General features: G+C 35.1%; 1 protein-coding gene across 10 annotated transcripts in view; it reads left to right on the top strand.

Moving 5' to 3' along the window:
• The window catches only part of TFDP2 (transcription factor Dp-2), a 186,638-nt gene that overhangs the window by 115,298 nt on the left and 47,956 nt on the right, over positions 1-23,384 (top strand). For 9 of the 10 annotated variants that reach the window (XM_074312942.1, XM_019747143.2, XM_019747137.2 and 6 more), the window contains 4 exons: positions 4,680-4,801; positions 6,148-6,195; positions 18,056-18,218; positions 22,186-22,332. In XM_074312942.1, the coding sequence (XP_074169043.1) occupies positions 4,680-4,801; positions 6,148-6,195; positions 18,056-18,218; positions 22,186-22,332 (480 nt within the window). The remainder of the gene's footprint in view (positions 1-4,679; positions 4,802-6,147; positions 6,196-18,055; positions 18,219-22,185; positions 22,333-23,384) is intronic. The other variant, XM_019747140.2, reaches the window with a different exon arrangement.

The raw sequence follows: 23,384 nt of genomic DNA, 5'->3' as shown, positions 1-23,384 counted from the left end.
AGTAGAAATAATCAAAATGGGAAATATTTAACTATTTCTCTGAAGGTATTTCCTTAATTATGCTAGAGCTTGAAGTGTGTAGCACTTTTAGAAAGCCTTATTTATGAACAAGTTGCGTGCAGCTACTCTAAAAACTATACCTCATTTAAATGGCTTTACCCAATGGCTTTATGTATTAGCAAAAGTACATAAAGACTTTTGATTAATAACTCGCTATTGTCAGTGCTATAGAGCCATAAGGGTAAAATTTGCCCATAATGTACAGTACTGTGGACTATGTTAAACCCAAAATTATTTAGACAAAAATATTTTTTAACGTATTCAATGGCTCCAGAAAGTCTTTAAGATTTTAAGACATTCTAGACATGACATTTTTCCTGATCGCTTGAGGACTGTTAATTATCTACAGAATTCAAGCCAAAGATCTTACACAATGTACTGTAACTATGTGAAGAATGTAATCTAGCTCCAAACCTCACAGAGACTTAAGCTCAGGTAAGTATTCCCATTTCAGGGTAGTTCCGGGTATATTTTAAAAACACTTACTAAGCGTTTGCCCTTCACCAGCCACTATAGTAGGTACGAATGAGATAAGGTACCTGACTTTAAAGTCTATATTTTGAAATATGATTATATAAACACCAAAATCAAACAAACATACCCGAACTCTTACGAGTTTGGCCCTTACTGTAGTCTATTTTGAGAGACTATTCCCTGTTGGTATTTTAGTGATAACTGGTGTGGCTCAAATTTGAATTTCTCTTTTGGAAACATATAATTTCTCTTTCCATTGTCAATTTGAACTAATGTACATGATAGCCTTTATACACTTCAGTTCTGACAGTGGTAAGTAATCAGGTATACTACTTATCCAATTACTGCAAACCTCACAATCAGCAGAAAGGTCAGAAAAACGAGAGGAGATTAGGGGCTTTCCTTTAAATCAGGCCAGACCACGGCCTTTATTTGTCTCCCTAATTCTAGGGTACTTTTTGCAGTTCTTAGATCTTGGGCAGGGATCAGAGTTTTCTTTTTGATTTCCTAATTGTTGTAGAACCCCAATTAGAGCCTTTCTTTCTTCTCTTGCTGGCCTCTTTTGAACATTGTCCCCTCACCTTCAATGTCTCATCCATGATTTTAAGAAATATTTGTTAGAAAATTCTTGAATAAAACCTCACTCAGTTGCTTTGGAAAGAAAATTTAAATTTCACATGTTTTTTTGGAAGCCAAATCTTAGTGGTAGATAGGAATTTCAAAAAACCCCAAGAAAAAAGTTATTTCTGTGTTTATAGAAACTAGCAGTAACTGTTTTAGTTATTCACATCTGCTTTTATATATATATTAAAAGATTATCATATGTTTATATGATAATCTTTTAATTATCTTGACTATCTTTATTTTAATTTGGTTAAAAACTGCATGTTATAGTGGAAACTAAAATTTTATCAAATAATGAAATCCTTTAATAGAACAGTTTATAATATAGATCGTTTTTTCCTTCAGAATACAGATGTTCTCTTGGCTTATCTTACTGTAGATGGCAGTAGTACATAAGATTTATTGATTGAGGGCAGAAAAATCTCTAGAATGAGGCTTAATTGCTACATGATTTTCATAGCCTAACAGTAATCTATTGTCAAAAAAAAACCACATGATTACATTTAAATTAAGATTTTTTTTTTAAGCAGGGAGGACTGAAATTTAAAATAAGTGTTCATTTTCCTTATCAGATCAACTGAATATTCGAAGTAATTACCTCTAATAACCTCTCATTTTAATTTGGGATTTTACAATTGAGCTTCAGCTTTATAAAGCACGTCAGACTTATCACCTATATAATTTTCCTGTGTTCAGTAGTTGATTAGGTTCTGGTGACTTTCCTTTGGTTTTGTTTCTTAAGAATCACTATCATTGTCCTAGTTTAGGAACTCATTGCATCTCACATGAACTTCTGAACTTGTCTTTCCAATTCAAGTCTGTCATCTCTCCAGTTTGTTCATTCAGGAAATGTTTATTAAGGACTTACTATGTAACCCTGTGCTAAGAGAAGGGAACAGACTATATTGCTAATCACCCTCAGATCAGAAAAGATTATCAGCTGAAAATCTGACATAGAACAAGAAAAAATAAACTAAAACATAATTCATTTCCAAAGTCATCTCAATACTGTTAACCATTTTTTTCCCTATGTCCAGTTTCCTTCCCTTCCTGCTTTCTTTTTCTTTTTGTCTCCAAAGCTCTTTAAATCAGGTAAAACGGAGCCTGTAGGCTACTAATAAAAGACATAGAAAAAGAACTCATTAGTAATAAATACTGCACAAATAATGCAGTCTGTTTCAAGGGTAAGTTGAAACATTTAGAATTACTTTGTGGAGACTCCTGTTCTAGGATAGAGTAGATCAGAGACTAATCACATATTCAGATTTTCCTTTCTTAAGCTGTCACACGCAAGTCACCATCGTAGAGCACATTTGAACGTGTGATGTAGTCATCGGTGAAAAGTATGCTTTTGATATTGTAGAGTCTTTTCTTACTGCATTTTATGTAATCCTGTCAATGAACAAAGAAGCCACACTTTTCTTCATCATTTTTAACCTTAGGTCTTCTGTTTCAGTTCAGTAAGTATTTATTGCACTTTTCTTATGAGCACTGTGCTAGGTCCTGCAAACATTCTCTCTATCTTTAAAGAGCTTGCTTTGAAATGGAGGTAGGAGGTGAGATGAGGTGCACGGAAGGGTCCAAACACATTGTCTAGTGTTCCTGTTTTCACATGAAACAAGCTTCCGAACGCCTTGTTTAAGAGTCCTTGGCAGGGGCCGGCCCGGTGGCTCAGGCGGTTAGAGCTCCGTGCTCCTAACTCCGAAGGCTGCCGGTTCGATTCCCACATGGGCCAGTGGGCTCTCAACCAGGTTGCCAGTTCAATTCCTCGAGTCCCGCAAGGGATGGTGGGCTCTGCCCCCTGCAACTAAGATTGAACACGGCACCTTGAGCTGAGCTGCCGCTGAGCTCCCGGATGGCTCAGTTGGTTGGAGCCTGTCCTCTCAACCACAAGGTTGCCGGTTCGACTCCCACAAGGGATGGTGGGCTGTGCCCCCTGCAACTAGCAACGGCAACTGGACCTGGAGCTGAGCTGCGCCCTCCACAACTAAGACTGAAAAAACAACAACTTGAAGCTGAACAGAACCCCCCACAACTAAGATTGAAAGGACAACAATTTGCCCATTGTTCCCCAATAAAGTCCTGTTCCCCTTCCCCAATAAAATCTTTAAAAAAAAAAAAAAAAAGAGTCCTTGGCATATTGTAGAAAATCAGAATTCTACAGACATTTATCTCTGTGTTTGTTTGTTGTTTGAACTATAGAATTAACTTATTAAAATGATTTGCTAGGCATTTGTATATAGTAATATCTCCCTAGCTCCAGATTGGCATAATGCCAAACACAAACAGAAGATAAAGTTCTTAAGTATTTAATAAATGAATAAATGTTGACTAGACTTTAGTAAGTCTGAACTGAGCTTGGAATGCAGATGAATCCTTCCCTTTGGTTCATTATGGAGCAGGTTAGCAACTGACTTAATGACAGCTTCGCCACTGGCTGCAGAAATAGGTTTCATTCAGGGAGACAAAAATTAATTAGCATTTTGACCTTCATAAGACAGTAGAAATAGAGCTATTTCTTTTGTTTTGAGAGCCGTCATTTAAAAAGTATACATTCCCGTAGATGCTTTTCTCTTACTTGGGACTTAAAACCTTACTATTATGGAAAATGGTGAAAGTCTACAAAAATAGAACCCCTGTGTGCCCAGCAACCCCATCAACAATTATCCACATTGGAATAATCTTGTTTCATTAATACCCCCATTCACTGGACCATGCATGCCCTTATTTTTTTGATGAAAATACTTTTAAAGATATTACTAGAATACTAAATTGTTTTTGTATTAATTATTATAAACAGTTTTGGGGGGGAAATGTTCTATTTATCAGTGAAAATTATAAGACCTGGAAACACATACCAAGGAACTTTTTTTAAAAGTCCATATCCTTAGTTCCATTAATTCCTTTTCTGGAGTCTATCCTTACAAAATAGAAATTAAGGCTAAGATCATTGTACAAAAATGTTTATCACAATGTTGTTTATAATATTGAATATCCATATATATGTCACAGGGAATAATAAATTCACGTGATGGAATGTTTCACTGTTCTTAAAATGTCTTGGATGAATATTTAATGACATGAGGAAATGCTCTTAAAAAAAGATAAGATAAAATTGCATCTGTATAGTAATCTAAATTGTATAATGTCTTTGCATATATTTTGGACTGTGAAGATCTGATTTGCTATTACCCCAGTTCTGGTGAATCAAGCTTGACTGGAATTAAGTTCTGTAATTTCAAAGAAAGCTTTTCATTTTTCTGATTTTTAAAACATTGTCAGTTGCCAACTTAATCCTTCTAAATTGCTCTTTGCTTGCTGCAACCTGCATTATGACTGCTTTAAGATCCTAGGATGTAAATGAATCAAAGGTATTGCTTACATTTTAGATGATTAATATTAAGTGCATTTTAAGCAATAAGGTTTCCTCCTCGTATGTAGGTTAGCAGTCAACTTTATTTTGTGTCTGTAGGCTTTTCTTAATAACTAAAGATATTCTTTTCTTTGTCCTAACTTTACAGATTATAAGCACACCACAGAGACTAACCAGTTCAGGAAGTGTTCTGATTGGGAGTCCATATACCCCTGCACCAGCAATGGTTACTCAGACACACATAGCAGAAGCTACTGGCTGGGTCCCAGGGTAAGAGTGTTGTTACAAGTTACCATTTTTAAAACTTTTTTATTTTAAGTTCTGACCTTTTTTTCTCACGATCTTGTCTTCTGTTCTTGTTTTATGTTAGTCTAGCTCCTTAAAAACTAATGTGTTTCCTTTAAAATCACCTATTTTATTTCACTTCATATCTTAGATATAAACCATTCATGGAGCAACTATTTTAAAATAGAGAAAAACAGTATAAAAACTTGCACCTGAATCTTCTGACTTTTTTGAACTCTGAAAGAGAACTATTTTTTATGATTCTGACATTTAGCTGCTTTGGAGATATCAAAACTTATTTTATATTGTTTTAACAAACATAAGAAAAGAGTTATATATTGTTGGCTATACTCAGAATTTCCCCTATGGATTCTTATTTCCTTAAAAACCAGAAAAGGAACCAGCAAAAAGAGGTCAAATCTATTAAAATTTTCATTGAGTTGTCCCTTGATTCTTTTAAAACACTGGGCTATTAAATCAGTATCCTTTCCATTACACATTTGCCACTTTTAGTATCAAACCTCCCCATATTTCATATTTGCCTGTAAAATACTCTTCCCCAACCTTTCTCCACTGCTTTAACATCTTATCTTTCCATAAAAGAAAAAGAAATAGTGAAATTAATGACTCAAAACTTCATTCTGTCACTAAGCATCTCCTTGCTTCAAGGATATTAAATGAATTAATGAAATAATCTCGGCAAAGTGTTTTAAGCGGTATACATATTCATATACATACACAATGCACACATGTATGTAAACTTAGAAACACAAGAGTTTCATGTGTGTGTACATTCTTTTCCATTATCAAATGAGGTGAAATGATAGCATCACCTGTAATTCCATGGCCTTTATTCACTCCCTATGAGCACTGTCATGCAGATGTAGAAGTTCCTGTGGATTTCTGCATAGCCTTGGGAGATTATAACATGAAAGCCAAGCCAATGCCAGTAGTGTTGGCTCACTTTGGAGATGACCAGGGTTTTGATATTTTCAGCTCTAGCTGAGCTTTCTATTGGGGGTGGTAATGATTGCCTAGTGTTTTTATAGTCAGTCATTCCAGAGTAAATAAAACTTTTCTGTGCCTTCCCCTTTATAAATCTGCAATATTTTCCTCCCTAATGATTCATTGGGCGAATTTCAAATTATGTTGTTGTGATTTCTCGGTCCTTTTATAAAATTTAACTTTTTGGATTTTTTTATGGGCGTATCTTATATTTGTCCATTTTTGTGTAGGTTGTATTCATTGTGGAATTAAACTTATAATACCTTATTTGTGAAATAAAGTTGTTTATATATGTATTCTTTTTATGCTATCTTTTTTGTTTTTAGTGATAGAAAACGGGCTAGAGAATTTATAGACACTGATTTTTCAGAAAGGTGAGTAGTATAAGTGTAAGTATTTTGTTTGGGAGATGCTACTATTTGGTGCCCAGACTCTACTCTAGTTGAAGTTAGTAAGATACTTTTCTTCACATAACTTTAACTTTATTGAGTTTTTACCATTATTTCATGCTACACTGAATATTCTGCTTCACTTATCATTATATAAATTTGTCATATCTATATGGTTTCAAAAGAAATTATCCTGTGAGTAGATTGGCTATCAGTAGTATGTCATTTAACCCCCTCCCTCCTTTTGGGAGATGAAATGTTCTACCACAGTGAATGCTCCACATTACCTCAATATGCCCAAACTTTTTAAAGACAAGTTTTATTGGACACATTTAAAGATCATAGTAAATTCTCACTTCTTTCTTAAATAATATATCGAGTATAATATAACCTTTTCTTAGACTGTTAGAAAAGTGTTTCTCAATTTTCATTGTGTATCATAATCACCTGTGGTCTGTTGAAAAAAATATAAATGCCTACCTGCCAAGTGAGAAACTTCAGGATTAAAAACTATCACTTTATAGTCATTATTTGAACTTAAGTTCAATAGTCCATGCAAGCCACTATACTAGGTACTATAATACATTAACGTTTCACAGATAAAGTAGGACACATAGCCTTCGGGTCAATGGAATTCTGTAAGATTGGTACTATTTTAAGTAAAACTTTGCCAGTTATGCTTTTTAATTTTTATTTTTGATTCTAAGATTTTGTAATTCCTTTTTTCAATGATGGTGTTTCTCCTTTGATCAGTTTTCAGTGTAATAGTTTTCTGTCTTTCATTTTTTAGTTTATAATCTCTGAGTTGTTGTGCACTGAGAAACTAGATGGTCAGTTGTGTTAAAATTTCAGTCTAAAACGTGAATAGGCTCTGAGTAGGACCTCGGGACTACATATGAAAAATGTGTTTTCTTCCATTGACAATGGCTCTGCTTTAGTTCCTTGGTGGCCTTTGTTGCTTGCTTTTGGTTCTAAACTATCTTAAACACATAAAATCATGTCTGAGGAACTGCTGTATCATGTAGAAATCTATGGTGAAATGTTCTTTTCTTTCTAATGGAAATTCCTCTTTCCAACTCATACTGTTCTTTCTTTGTATTTACCCTTGGAAAGGGTAGCAGTGCAAGTTCTTACAGACGTATTTAGCAATGTTTATGGGCTTAAAATAGAACTGTTCATTAGTTATGATTGGTGGCATCTATGTACTGCAAACAGTATAAGAAACAAGGTTCTCTTTACCCTCTCCTTCATAAGAGAGAGACTGCTCAAGATCACATGTAAAAGTGCTAGATTAAAATTGCTGGTATATCCGTTGTCTCAACTTTCCCTTTCTGCATCTGGTTCAGTGGCTTTTTTTTCCCCCTAGTGCCTTTTATTCTCTTTTTATTTTTTAATATAACTTTGATGTAAAGAATTCCATCCCGCCCCCCAAACCACAAAGATTAATTACTACATGAGGTTTTTATTGTTATTCTTACAAGTGTTTATTTTCCTCTAATTTTATTATGATTTTCTGTAATGCCGTGAAAAGTCTTTGGTTCCCTTTTCCCAAGTGTTCAAGTTAAAAAAGCCAGCTCTCAACCACAGACTGATCTTTTTTTTTTTTTTTTTAATTAAAATCTATTGGGATGACAATAGGAAACAAAACTACATAGGTTTCAAGTGCACAATTCTGTAATACATCATCTATATATTGCATTATGTGTTCCCCACCCAGAGTCAGTTTTCCTTCCATCACCATATATATTTGACCCCTTTTACCGTCTTCACCACCCCTCTCCCCCGTTACCCTCTGGTAACTACTAAACTGCTGTCTGTGTCTATGAGTTTTTGTTTCTTTGTTTGTCTTGTTCCTTTGTTGCCTTCAGATTTATATCCCATATATCAGTGAAGTCATATGGTTCTTGACTTTTTCAAACTAATTATTATCTCTTCAATGTCTTGTATGTTGATTTAGTATCATATGTAAGTATTTATATTAGTCTTCCTCAAGGATTTATACATCAATATATGTGGCTATATACAAGCTTTTTATTTCATCTTACCACATGACAGTACAACTTTAAGTATGTTTTACTCAGCTGTTCTTTGGTCAAGGTCATTTGCAAGAGCAAGGTGGTTTCTGAAGAAATCTTGTTTGGTGGGTGAAGGATCCTTTAAGAGATTCTCATTAGTTTTTCCCCTGTATTCTGGTGCACTGTACTTTTCAAAGAGCTTGCAGAAGGAGCTGTGAAAATTCCTTTCTGGTTTTGCCTGGGGTTTTTGATTCTGAAATTTGTTCACTTTTTCTTTTCACTTTTGGAGAGAATCTGATGGTGTCTTCTAAATAAATGCATCTCTTCCTTCCAAATAGGTCTCCTCTTTGCTTTGGGCCCTCTATCGGGGGAAGATGGTCCTGGGTGCCCTACAGGTGATGGTGGCAGCCTCTGTGTGGTTTTCTTTATTCCTGTCCTAAATAATTAAAATTTAGCACAATGGTGTTTCAGTCTTCCTTTATGCTCCTGTAATCTTAGTATTTTTTTTCTGTTGGAATTCAGTTAAAACTTTATAAAAAATTAATATAATCTAAATCATAATAAGCTACTAATCAAAACCAGCATAGTTAATTAATATCTGTACTGCTTCAGTGATATTTATGAAGTTCATTTTACAAATATTTTGAATATCTTTTAAGGGTTGCTGTGTTTTACGCATGAGAGAATAATAAGATCAAAAAGTCTCTGCCCTTAAAGAGCTGATATTGGGGGTTGGGGGACAATAAACAAATGAGATAATTTTAAACTGTGGTAGTTGGTAGGCAAAAAAATAAGAAGTGTGGTTTGTGGATTATTGGAAGGATGCTGGCTGTCTTAGAGAAGGCCTCTCTCAGGAGATGACGTTTGAATGCAAAGAAGTCAGGCATGTAAGTAGCCTGGTGAGGTGGGGGAGCCAGGGATTCTAGGCAGAGGCACTGGCAAATGCAGAGCTCCTAAATGAGAAACCAGGTTGATGTTTTTGGGGAAGCACAGTGGTGAGTGGCCTGGAGACAGTGAGAAAGGCAGAGTGATATGAGATGAGGGTGGAGAGGTCGGCAGGAATCAGAGGCCTGGCAAGTCATGGTAGGGAATCTGGGTTTTATTCTAAGAAGGATTTTTACCAGGGAAATGACATGATCTGATTTACACTGGCTGCTGAAGGGGACAAATACAGAAGTAGGAAGTCAGTTAGAAAGCTATTGCAGGGGGCAATGGCATGGCACTGAAGATGAGGGAAAAAGAATTTTGGAGGTAGAACCAACAGGATTTATTGATAGGTTGAATGAAGGACAGGGGGAAATAAAGGATGGCTCTTGTTTTGTTTCTGCATGGACAGCTGGGTAAATATTGATGCCATTTACATTTACTGTAGTTAGGAGTAGGTTTGGGGAGGGATTGAGTTTTGTTTTAGACATTTGAAGTTCAAGAAGTTTATTAGTTATCTAAGTGATGATACCAGTAGTGTATATAAGGATTTCATGAGCATGTAAATGGTCACAGGCCTGGATAACATAACCCACGGACGGGGAGAGGAGAGGCTCATGAGGGATAAACATTGATTTCCCATTTCAGATTGCTCCCCACCCCCCACACACATACACAATGGATACATATAGGAAAGTGAGGTTGGGGAGGGTAAGTTTCTAAATTATTTTTATCAAATAAAATTATTTTGCTGATGTAAACATTCTGGTTGACTCATTTTAATGAGAAATAGTTTTTATTACATATTATATATAATCCCTTATTTGAATGGAATACATTTATTACAACTTATACCTGGGTTTTATACTACAAATTTTAGTTTTATATTACTTATATAAATAAAAATATTATTAGGAAAATATAAAAAGATAGTGGTTGTGGATTCTCGTTAAGTGCCTGGAAAGATAAATATTTTTTCTTTTATTCTTTGGGCACCATTCTTTTGAATTTCAGGGCACAAAAGCACTTGAAATAAAATTATTCTGAAAATGTAACATGCTTTTCAAACTATACTATATTAGTAGTTTTATTTTCTTGGTTTTCTTTTAATTTCTCAGTTTGGTTTTATTTGGTAAAGAATGCTTCCTACTGATTCTTAATTTGATGTATGGACTAATAGATGCCATAGTGTTTGTATCCTGTGGCCAAATTTGATGTTATTTAGAAAGAGGATCTTGGTGTTTCAAAGAACTCAGGTTCTAAAAAATTGTGTGAAAACTCTATTTATTTAAGATTTGGATAAGAAGATTCCCATTTAAGATGATGAACTGAACACCATGTTTGTACCCCCAACCCCTTAAATCCTATTGACATTTTCATGTAAACAATAATAAAAGGAAATAAATCTCTAAAAGTGCTGTAGAAAGTAGTAGAGATACAGATTTTTCCTAACGGAAGAGGAAAGCTAGTGTGCTTATAAGGAAGGACCAGTGAAAAGAAACCCCATCCCAAAATATGCATAGGAGAAGTAGAATGGGAGATGGAAGCCATTCTCCTCTGCACTGACATGGAGAGGCTCCATGCTTAGAGCTGACAAGTATGAAAAACAAGGATGAGTCGATGGCAGATGTAATGAGGGCAACAAAGCGAAGACTATCCAAGGAGCACCTGGGCCAGCTGAACTTGCCCAGTCCTCCAAACCCCTTGTACCTCCCATCCCATCTCTAAACACATGGAAATTACACCAAAGACAGTTCCCCAGGCTGAAATTTGGAACATTGATCTCAAGGAAATAGGACTCCCTGCCTTGTTGAGTTTGTGACTGGCTTCTTTCATTTAGCATATTTTCAAAGATCATCCATGTTGGGCATATATTCATACTTCATTCTTTTTTATTGCTGAATAATATTCCATTATATGGATATACCACATTTTGTCTGGTCATTAATGATGCACATTTGGGTTTCTACTTTTTGGCTATTATGAGTAGTACTGCTTGTGAACAAGTTTGTATACGAGGTCGGACAATTAAGTTCGTGAACTCATCCTATTAGAAAAAGTGCTACATACCTCATGGCATGGATATCACTATGGTCACTTCCGAAGTGACCCTTGGGAAGCTATGCACCAATGCCAGTGCCTAGTCCACCCTTCAAAGCAAGTTTGGAACTCTTTCTGGAATGGATATCAGAGCCGTCATTGTATTATCCTTGATGTCCTGAATGTCATCAAAGTGTCTTCCTTTTAATATTTCCTTTATCTGTGGGTAGAGAAAGAAGTCATTAGGGGCCATATCAGGTGAGTGGGAAGGGTGTTCCAATACAGTTATTTGTTTACTGGCTAAAAACTCCCTCACATACAGTGCCGTGGGAGCTGGTGCATTGTCGTGATGCAAAAGCCATGAATTGTTGGCGAAAAGGTCAGGTCATCTGATTTTTTTCACACAGCCTTTTCAGCACTTCCAAATAGTGAACTTGGTTAATTATTTGTCCAGTTGGTACAAATTTATAATGAATAATCCCTCTGATACCAAAAAAGGTTAGCAACAGCATTGCAATAAGTTCGCGAAGTTAATTATCAGACCTCATATCAATATTATACCTAAGAAAATTTACAATAATTCTTTAATATCAAGTATCTAGTAACTATTCAAATTTATAGTTTTTAAATGTTTTGTTTGTTTTAAATTTTTTGTAAAATAAAATACAGATACAGAAAATCATCAAAAAGCAAATGTATGACTAATGAATCCTTTAAGGTAAACATTCTTGTAACCATCACCAGATCAAAAAGTTTCAGAACCCCAGAAGGCCCTTCCTTGTGCCCCATCTGAATCACAATCCTCTCTCTTCGCTATAAATAACTATTTTCCTGATATTTATAATAATCACTTCCTTGCATGTTTAAATAGTTTTATCACTTAAATGTGCATCCTTTGACACTACATTTTAATCTTGCCCATTAAAAAAAAAGTCGATCTCTCTTTTATATATAGATTTCCCCTCTGTCCCATTATTTTCTTTATATTTTAGTTGGTAAAGAAACTAGGCTATTTGACCTATAGTCTTTCCCACAGTCTAGATTTTGCTGATTGCATACTCAATGCGTCTCACCATATTCCTCTGTTCTCTGTATTTAATGTAGTTTGTCCATAAGATTCAGAGGCTTTATCAGACTAATGTCCGATCCTTTGGCAAGAATATAGATAGTGGTGTGTTCTTCCTTTAAGAGGCACATAAGTTTGGTTATCTCCCTCTTTATGATGCAAACACCACTGATGCTTAATGCTTGTCTCTATTAATTCATTTTGGGTTGCAATTAGTGTTCTAATTCTATCCTTTCCTTTTCATTTACTACTGGGGCTACTTTTATATAAAGACATTTCCCCCTTCTACTATTTGTTTACCTAGAGGTATACAGGTCATACAGGAAAGCAGAATAAATGCTTGATTCCTTCCCAGTAAATTTATTGACCAATTTTCAAATTTGACCCATGGTCAAATTTATTGACCATTTTGATGAATTTGTTTCTGTCTTCCTCCAAAGGTGAGCAAGTCTTCCCTTTTAAAAATATCATTGTGAATTGATAAATTTAAACGTTTGATGGGTTTCATACATAGCAATTATTATCACTGCTGAAGCTTAAATTGTCCCATCTTTGGCCAGTAGGAGCCTCTTCTAGTTGATTCTTAAGTCCTTTTGATATGACCCTAGTCATCTTTGATAGCTTCTTTGTTATCTGGTATTAACAAGATGTTCCAAGTTCATCTTGTATATTTCCTGCCCTATACCTGGAATCAGCCATTTCTCTGAGAAGGGCTGTTTTTTGTTTTTTGTTTTTTAGGGAGGATTATATGTCAAGCTCCATTTGGGGGCTAGAATACTCATTGTTGCTAGATTGGTCATGTTTTCTAGTTCTTTAAATGGACAGAACTAAGATACAAACACAAAGGTATACTACTTCCTAAGTTCGTATTGACACTTCCACTTCAAACCATAACTAAACCTCTTCTCCATTACATCTCAGTCCCCTTTCTCCCATACTGATCCTGATTTTTAAGGACATCAGGGATGAAAGAGATGATAGAATTAGCGTATCTGGTCATGACTTTATCCCATATTACATTGCTCAACAGTCCCAAATAATACTAATACTACCATTCATGTGATTGCTGAAAATATTAAAAATTTATTTTTGCATATGCGGTCTTCATTCTCTTCTCATTTTTTAATAGTCACACTTTAGTCACAGTGTTGGAGCATATATCCATTTATATACTATACTCTCTCCCACTTAGCCCTCATTTAGTCTCATTTACGGGGAACTATATGTGTAACACTCACCAGTCCTTAATGTTACTGTCTCTCTAGTCTTTTGATTGTCTGAAGCTTGTTCTACAGAGGTTTCTTCAGGAAGAGCTCGTGGGAATAGTAATCCCTAAGTTTGTGCTTTTTATAGTCCGTTTTGCTGACTATAAAAATCCTTGGCTCATTCTTTCAGTTTCTTAAATACACTTGTTTTATTCTGGCATAACACCTTGCTGTTGAAAAACCTGATACTCTTTTCTTCTAGATGACTAAAAGATTCTTTTCTTTGAAGTTCAGCAATTTGACTAGAATGTTTTGGTATTTGTCATTCTGGGTTGATAATATTCTCTTTTTTCTCTTATTTTATGATCATTTTCTTGAATTAATAGCATTTATTATTTATTCTATTCCCTTACTTTGATTTTCTTCTTCCGATACCCTTCTTGTCAGTACATTCTTTGCCTACCTTCAATGTTTGTCATTTTCTTTTGAATATCAGTTGTGAGTCATACAGACTAGATTGTTGCAACCTCTGTGGTGCTTTCTGCCGGCCCCTTGCACTCAGCTGGTGTTGAAGAGGGTAAACTTCTCATTTCCACTGCTGTGCTTTCCAGTAAATTCTTGTTGGCTATTTTGGAATTATCTTGTTCTGAGTTCCATTAAATGCAGCCCCATTGAGTATTTCTCTTTCTGTCCATACAGACACTACTGTGTGGGCCTTTTGGCCGCTGATAGCTTGTATTGTGGGGTTTGTTGACAATACCTTGTCATCTAGTTTTGTTGTAAGTGTTATCACAGGGTTTTGGTTTTGCTATCTAATTGCTCTGTTTTTATCTGGGAATTCGGAGAGTTTTAAAACTATGCTGCTGTATTGCAATGTTCCCAGACTCCCCCATAACTAGGGTGTGTGTATGTGTGTGGTTTTAATCAGGATTTAAATAGTAAATTGATATGTCTTTTACTATCAATAAATTTCCCCTCTGTATCTATCCCTCTCCCTCTCTCTCTTACCCCGTACAGTTTATTAGTCGAACAAACCACATTGTGTGTCCTGAAGAGAAATCCTAAAGATCTTGTTTATTGCATCCCCATAGTGTAGTTTAGTGTGTTCTTCTGTCCGCAGTATTTTCTTTTAACTGGTAGTTGGATCTGGAGTCCTGATCAGATTCAGGTTCCATGATAAAGTTGTATGTTTTAAAAAACCAAAAGCAAAAAAATACTGTATGGAACAGCTCAAAGAGAACAAAGAACAGAGCAACAGAAGCACTGGAGTGAAAAATTCATTTTGAAAAGTTGACTTTGAAGAATAGACAAATCCATAGAAACAGAAATAGTGGTTGCTAGGGGCTGGGGGCACAGGGAATGAGAAGTGACCGCCAGTGGGCCCAAGGTTTCTTTTTAGGGTGAAGATAATCAGATTGTGGTGATGGTTGCTTAACTCTTCATAAACCTGAATTGTATACTTTAAAAAGATGAAGTTTATGGTATGTGAATTATATTTCAGTAGAGCTATTATCTTAAAAAAGAACTTTGAATTTGAAAAGGAAGGGGGATACCTAATGCTTTGAGGCTGGTAGGAAGGAGGTTGGCCTGGGTACAGATGCTGAATAAGTTTGTAAATGATTCTCTCCCATAAGCTGTAGACTTATGTATTCAATTTGGATGTTCTGTAGGCATGTCAAACTCAAACATCATTGCTGCCCAGTAGACATGTAATGCAAGTCACATGTAATGTTTAATTCTCTAAATGCCAATTTAAAAAGTAAAAACAAATGTGAAATTAATTTTTATATCTTTAATTAATCCAGTATGGCTAAAATACTATTTCAACATTTAATTACTATAAAAATTATTCATAAGGTGTATTTTACATTCATTTCTAATCCAACTCTTTGAAATTCAGTGTGTATTTTACATTTACAGCATATCTCAATTTACACTCCCCACATTTCAAGCGCTCAGTAGCTGCGTGTGGGTTATACTAAGGTATTGGACAGGTGCAGTGCAGTGCAGATGAAGAGGTTTAAAATGGAACTCATGAACTTGTTCCTAGCTCCTTGATCTCAAAATGACCCTTCTTTCTAAGGGCCATTCTCCCCTATTTCCCTCTTCTTTACCATCTATATCAATCAATCACTCAGTTCTCCTGATTTTTATCTTTAAAATTTTGTAAATCCATCTCTTCTTACTCAACCTGACCAATTGCCCCAATTTCGGAATTTACCATATCTTGCCTAGGCTATTACAGTAGCCTCTCACCTGGTCTTCCTGTCTCAGCTTTTGCTTCCCCCTCCCCCAATAGATCTGTCTTGTACTTTGCAGCCAGAATCTCTTAACTGAAAATCACACCATGCCACTCCCCCACTTAATACCATTTAGTGGTGTTACAGTATTTCAGTAATAGTCTGTGACCACAATGAGTGCACAGATGATTCTTTGGGAATGTGGGAAAAGCAAAATAGATATGTGTCCTTATCTCATTCTTTTGAAAAGTGCTTTGTGTCTGTTTCTTTGTGTATATCTTACAGTAGAACACATAAATAATTTACAAATGAATGTAATTATACTGATGGAATGTGATAAAGCCTAGGTTCCTTTGCATGGCAGGGAAGGCTCTGGCCCTTTGTTTGCCTTTCTGCCTCATTTTTTGCCTTGTACTTTATAGTCTGGTAATACTGCGCTGTTCGTTAACGAGTCTCTTAACATTTACCATCTGCTTACTCTTCACGTGTTTAGTGCAGCTGCTGCTGCCTTGCCTGAGTGTCCTTCCTAACTTCCTTCACTTGACCCCTTCTTTTGTTGGTGGCGTGGTGGTAAGAACCCTTAACATGAGACCTATCCTCATTGTCCCTGTAACAATGATTTGTGAATGTATATTATTGTTACTAGGCATTGTGTTGTACAGCAGAGCTCTAGAACTTAACTCATCTTGCATAACGGCAACTTTATGCCCCTTGAATCACAACTCCCCGTTTCCCCTTTCCCTCCAGCCCCCAGCAAGCACCATTCTACTCTCTGCTTCTATGAGTTTATTTTAGATACCCCATATAAGTGGAATCATGCAGTATTTGCCCTTCTGTGACTGACTTATTTCACTCAGCATAATGTCCTCCAGGTTTATCTGTGTTGTCCCATATGGCAGGATTTGATTCTTTGTAAAGGCTGAATAATACTCCACTGTGTGTATGTACAACCTTTTCTTTATTCATTTATCCATCTATGGACAGTTAGGTTGTTTCCGTATCTTGGCTATTGTGAATAATGCTGCAATAAACACGGGAGTGCATATATCTCTTCGAGATCCTGATTTCAATTCTTTTGGCTATGCACCCAGAAATGGGATTGCTGGATTATTTTATTTTAAATTTTTTGAGGAACCTCCATATTTTTTTCTGTAGCAGCTGTACCATCTTACATTCCCACCAATAGTGTACAAGGGTGTTAATTTCTCCAAATCCTCACCAACACTTTTTTTTTTTTAACAATATTCATCCTAACAGGTGTGAGATAATACCTCATTGTGGTTTTGATTTGCGTTTCTCTGATGATTAGTGACATTGAGCATCTTTTCTTGTGTTTATTAGCCATTTGTATGTTTTCTTTGGAGAAATGTCTATTTGTGTCCTTTGCCCATTTTTTAATTGGGTTATTTGGGTTTTTTTGTTTGCTTTTTTGGTTTTGTTTTTGCTATTGAGTTGTAGGAATTTCTTAGATATTTTGGATATTAACCGCTTATCAGATAAAATAAATGGTTTGCAAATATTTTCTCCCATTACATAGGTTTCCTTTGCATTTTGTTGATTATTTTCACTTCACTCTGACTCTTACTCCCGCAAGTCTTCCTCCGTCAGGCTGGGCTAGATGCCTCTCTGCCTGTTTTCCATGAATATTGTGAATAACTCCAACTTGGCATTTAACTGTTATACTGGAATTATTTGTGTTATATGTCTGTGTTGTCTCTCTCCCATCCCCTGAGGGAAAGATTTTGCTTCAGTTGTCATTTTTGTACTGCTAATCACTAATACAGTTCTTGGCAGATAGTTGGGACTCAACTATTAGTAGAACTAAACTGAACCCCTGAAAATTATAATGATTAAGTTATCAAAGTTGAGGTCTAGGCATTAACCAAACTTAAAATAATTGAAGACTTAAATCATTATTAATACTGAATAGATAGAATACTGATAACTTCTGTTTCAAAATTGAGTAGATAAATTTAGGTGAAAAAGAACTGTAGTATACATAGAATACAAAAAGATAAGTGTTGACCAGTATATAACCTTGACCAGGGCAGAGTTTTTGTTCTTGTCATGGATTTATTCCCAGTGTGTAGAACAGTGCCTGGCACATAAGAGTAAGTAACTGGTCGGTAAATGCTTGTTGACTAAATGAATGGTACACATAAGGAAACACTGTAGCTTCATAGTTTATTAGGCCTTTAAGGTAAAAATTAGGTTTAAAACATTTCCTCATCTCTAATTAAATTAAAATCTATGACTTGAAGCAAACATCAAATTACTATCTCACAGTATTTTATACTTTTGTAAAAAGTCTCTAAATAAGTATAATAGAGAATAAACATTTTTTTTCTCTTTTAGTAAAAGAAGCAAAAAAGGAGATAAAAATGGAAAAGGCTTGAGACATTTTTCAATGAAAGTGTGTGAGAAAGTTCAGCGGAAAGGTACAACATCATATAATGAAGTAGCTGATGAGCTGGTATCAGAGTTCACCAATTCAAATAACCATTTGGCAGCTGATTCGGTAGGTAGATCATGCACTTGACATTGACTGATAATTGATGTGACAGTGTACCTCTTTGGGTTTTCTGTGTGGGTGATTTAAAGACTCAGAGAAACTAGGGAATCCCTAACTCCTCCTTTACTTGACGATTTCATATTGTTGGTTTGTTTTGTTTTGTTTTGGAAGGGATTCTTTTATCATTTATTTCAACATAAAGATGAACAAGTATTTTTAAAATACAATTTGGGAGGTTACCAAAGGAACATCCATTTTATATTTGAATGACTTTGTATATATTTCTGAATCTTTTAGTGTTTCTTCTATATCTAAGTCAATAAGAAAATGTTATCTTATTTTTGACTGAAACAAATAACACATGAATGTATTTATAAAAAATTCATTTGTACCGAAATAGTGTATAATAAAATATCTCTCTTCTACCACAGACCCTACCTACTCTACATTCCCCAAAGGCAATATTCACTATTACCAGATTCTTGAGTATCATTACAGAAATTCTTTAGGCATACATATAATAAATTTGATTTCCTTTTTTTTTGTTTGTTTCTCTCTTCATCCACCGCCCCCCCCCCTCAGGTGCAAGCCGTTGTTCCTCAGGCTAGTTGTGTAGGACACAGCTCCCTGGCCCGTGCTGGTATTATGAGCCTTGCATTCCCCCCAGCTAGGCAGTCGGTCGCTGGTCGTCGGTTGTCATCTCCTGGCAGCTCTAGCCGACTGCCGGCCACTCATGCTGGCCACTGGCTGCTCATGGCAGCACACGGTAGCCCGCGGCAGCTCACGCCGACCTCTGGCTGCTCCCAGCCGCCCAGCTCCAGGGAGAGCTGCTGTTCACAATCATAGCTGTAGAGGGCGCTGCTCACTGGCCCATGTGGAAATGGAACCAACGACCTCAGCGTTAGGAGCAGGGCACTCCAGCCACCTGAACCACTGGGCTGGCCCTGATTTTCTTTTTTTTAAAACACCAATGTGATTATGCTTCGCATGCTGCATTCTTAATTTTATTTTCTTTACAATATATCTTTGACATTCTTTATTAGCACATAAAAATCATCCATTGTTTTTCAATGAATATAAAATTACATACACAGGGAGGGAAATGTACATGTCCTAAGTGTACAATTAAATTATTTTTTTCCCTTATTTATTGTGGAATGATTTACATACTATAAGACGTATTTATTTCAAGTGTAAAATTTGGTGAGTTTTGACAGTTATGTGAACCTATGGAATCACCAGTATAATCAAGATACAGAACATTTTCGTCACTCCCAAAAGGTTCTTCCAGCCTTTTGTAATCCCTTCTTTTCCCTCTTTTACTGTCTCCAGGCAACTGCTGATCAGCTTTTTGTTGTTGTTTGCTTTTACCATCTTTGCAGTTTCAATTAGTAGTGTTATACTGGCTTTACAAAATGAATTTAGAGGCTTTCTTTTCATCTTTTTCTTTACTCCATTGCAGGTTTAATAGCGTTGGATATCTCTTTCTGTTCCCTGAAATTTTATAGAAATCACCTGTAATACGGTGTAGGCCTGGTGATTTGGTAAAGGGTAAAGCTTAGACAGCTTTCTCCATTCCTTTGGTCTGTTTAGTCTGTTTAGAATTTCTGTTTCCCTTACAATCAATTTGGTATTTTATGCTTTGTCAGAAAATCCTCCATTTCATTCATGTTCTCAAAATTATTTGCAGTTATTTTTCTCAGAGAACCATCTCTTGGATTTGTTTGTATTGACTTCCTGTTTTGCAGTTAATTTCTGTTTTTATCCTTATTTATTATAATATTCTCTTTCCCGAAGTTACTTTTGTTATTTTTGTACCTTATAGACTATGATGTATATTTTATTTACTTTTATTATTTTTGTTCAGTAATGAAAGTCTTTTATGACTGTGGCTTTTCCTCTTGTGCACTGGATCCCGTTGATTCTGATATAATGTTATTCTTTAGATATTCCTTAACTTTGGTTTTAATTTCCTCTTTGACCTAAGAATTACATTTGAAAGAGTTATTATAGTTCCAGGTGATCGGGATTTTTGTTGTTATGAATTTTTACCTTTATTACCTATGATCAGAGATTATGAGTCAAACTGTTTCTATTTTTTGGGATTGCTTTGAGTTTTTCTTTGTGAGCCATTATATGGCCTTTTTTCTTTTTTTAATATTCTCTGGGCACTTGAAAAAAAGGTATATGGCATTCTGATTCTGAGTGAAAGCCAGAGTTCTCAAAATGGCCTGCAAGACCACATGTGACTTGGCCCACCATTACTTCTCTGATTTCATCTCCTGTACACTCCCTCAGTTACTTCACGTTTCATGAATATGCCAGATACGCTCCTAATCAGGCTACTGCACGTGCTGTTTCCTTTGCTTGGAACACTCTTTGCTAGGGATCCATGTGGTTTCTCTTTCCCCTCCATCTAATTTTCACTCAAATGTCATGACAATAAGGCATTTCTTCAAAGCACTTTTCAACATCTAACATACATGTTTACTAAACCACTCTACTTCCACCCCTGAATATAAACCAGAGTTAGTTTTTTTACTGTTTATTCACTGCTGTTATTTTTCTGATAATTTGGAAGGTTTATAATCTGTAGTTCTCTCATTGTTTATAACTTCAAGTAACTTCAATATTTTGTTTCTTGAGTTGTCACCTGTAGACCAGTATCTTGCTTATAGAGGGAAAAAGAAATTAATATGTTACATTTACTGCCATCTCCCATCTTTCCCCTCTATCACAGGATTTGGATTGAATATGTAAGTGGTAGTTGTTAAAAGAATATTATTATAGTTGTTTTTATGACTTTAAATAAATACCAGGGGTGCCAAAAAAATGTATACGCATGACTTGTATTCATCTTTTGTTATCTATACATATTGAGTATTACAATTTTAATATAGTTTCTTCCTTTCTTAAAATGTGTATACATTTTTTTGGCACCCTCTGTATATTGTACCGAAAGGTCTATTATTCCTTAGTTCATCTGTTTTGAATATTTCATCTGCTTTGAATCCATATCCCTTCCAATATCAAAGAGGAGGTAATCAGCAGACCTCCTTTGTTACCTCCTCCTAATATTTGTTGTTGTATTATCTTTTCTATAGTGTCAGGATTTCTGATATTTGCATTCAGTTCCATAACTTAATCTCCCTTTTAAGTTTAGTTCTACATTTAAATGGGTTTAGTGTTCTCCACCACTCTTTATTATCATGATACTTGATTGATTGGATTTTGTTCTTAGGAACTACCCATCCTCAATAAGACAAAGGGCTTTTTCCACAATGTTAAGGTAACGCTTTCCTTCAGTGAGAAACTCTTGATACAAAAGGAAAAAAAAAAAAAGAAGCAGCTGACCTAAACCGTGTGCTTTAGTGATCTATGTGATGACATTTTGGTGCAAGTTCCCTGTTTTTATTATAGACTAGTAATGGCGGATCAGCACTAGTCCATGACCACATTTGGAGACACTGTTCACCTAGAGCTTAAAAACATGCATCCTTGACTTTTCAAAGTCTAATATTTTTCCAGACAATGCAAAGCCTTAGGTTATTTTAACTCCATTACCCCTTCCTGGTATATCTATACTATTGTCGTCATGTATATTAGTTCTATATATATTCTAGACTCCACAAGACATTGTTTTATACAGTGAGTATTGATTGAGATTACCCTACATAGTTACCTTCCAAGCTCCCATCTTAGATCATTTTTCTTCTCCCTGAAGAAGGATGTTTAGTATTTTTTAAATTTAGATCTGTTGGTAACATAATCTTTATTTTTTAGAGTGTTTCATGTTTTAGATTATTTGAAAGTATCTTTATTTCATCTTTACATTTGAAGGATAGTTTCACTGGCTATAAGATTCTTTCAGCACTTTGAAGGTATTATAATAATATTATTAATTAAATATTTTAATATCCTGGGAATATATCTTAACCCTTAAAATTTACCACTCAATAAAAATATTTTTTAGCAGGCTTATGACCAGAAGAACATTAGGAGAAGAGTTTATGATGCTTTAAATGTGCTAATGGCAATGAATATAATTTCAAAGGAAAAAAAAGAAATCAAGTGGATTGGCCTGCCTACCAATTCTGCTCAGGAATGTCAAAACCTGGAGGTAAGTGAGGAAAATGTGTTTATAAATAGTAGTTTGCTTTATTTTACATCAGAGGCATTTTAATTTAGAAATATAGTCACATAATATTAAAATATTCCCAATTGTTCATGTATGCTATGCCATTTGTTTTTTAAGACTTCTATTTTAGAACTTTAGAATTTTAGGACTGGAAGGAACATTAGAGAAGTATAGTCTCACTGATGTCCTGGTGAAAGTGAGGAACGTAGAAATTAAATGACTTTATTTTTACTATTTCTTAGAGAAGATCTTTATTTTATTCTAATTTAATTCTGAGCACTCGAATAATAAAGCTTTGGTGATTCATGTAATAGAAATGATATCTTATTTGATGTGATGCTTGCTGTGTGCACCAAAAAAAAGGATCTTGTGTTTAAACTTTTACCTTTGACTCTAGAATCAGTGGCAACAGAATAGTATTTCATTTGTATCTTTATCAGAATGGATAGAATATTCAGCAGTTACATGAATTTGGGGATAATGGGTGCAGAAACATTTTTTTTTTATTCTGTTAACTTTGATCATTATAGAAAATCTTTCCTAAATGAACATGTGCACTGGCATATTGTTTCCAAGTTGGTTTGACATAATTTTACTGTTGTGTCCATAAATGGAATAAAAACTGAGGTTAAATATAGCTTAGGGAGATAAACATGGTTGATTTCATGTATTTCCCAGTCCCTTTTTACCCCCAAGAAATCAAAAATTATTTAGTGTCATTATACTTATGGATGGAGGGAGGAACCAGACATTCATCAGAAGTTATATAATAATGTTATTCATATGCTACATTGGAAATGTTCTCCTTTTCACCTTGATATTTGGGATTTGAGGATCATTTTAATTACCAGTAATATTAGGTTGATAACAAAGACTCAGTAAGCAAAAATCTATTAGCATCTATTACGTGCTTAAACAAAGATTATACAAGACAAAAATCTCTGACCCGAAAGAGTTTTCATTCTAATTGAGGGGAGGAGAAATGTAAAAGGAGTTACCAAAAATGTGATTACTACTATGAAAAAAGTATATAG

The sequence above is a fragment of the Rhinolophus sinicus genome, linkage group LG10 (genome assembly GCF_036562045.2).
Source record: "Rhinolophus sinicus isolate RSC01 linkage group LG10, ASM3656204v1, whole genome shotgun sequence".
Taxonomy (NCBI): domain Eukaryota; kingdom Metazoa; phylum Chordata; class Mammalia; order Chiroptera; family Rhinolophidae; genus Rhinolophus; species Rhinolophus sinicus.
Note: the sequence above shows the minus strand (reverse complement) of the source record. Positions and strands in the feature narration are given on the sequence as shown.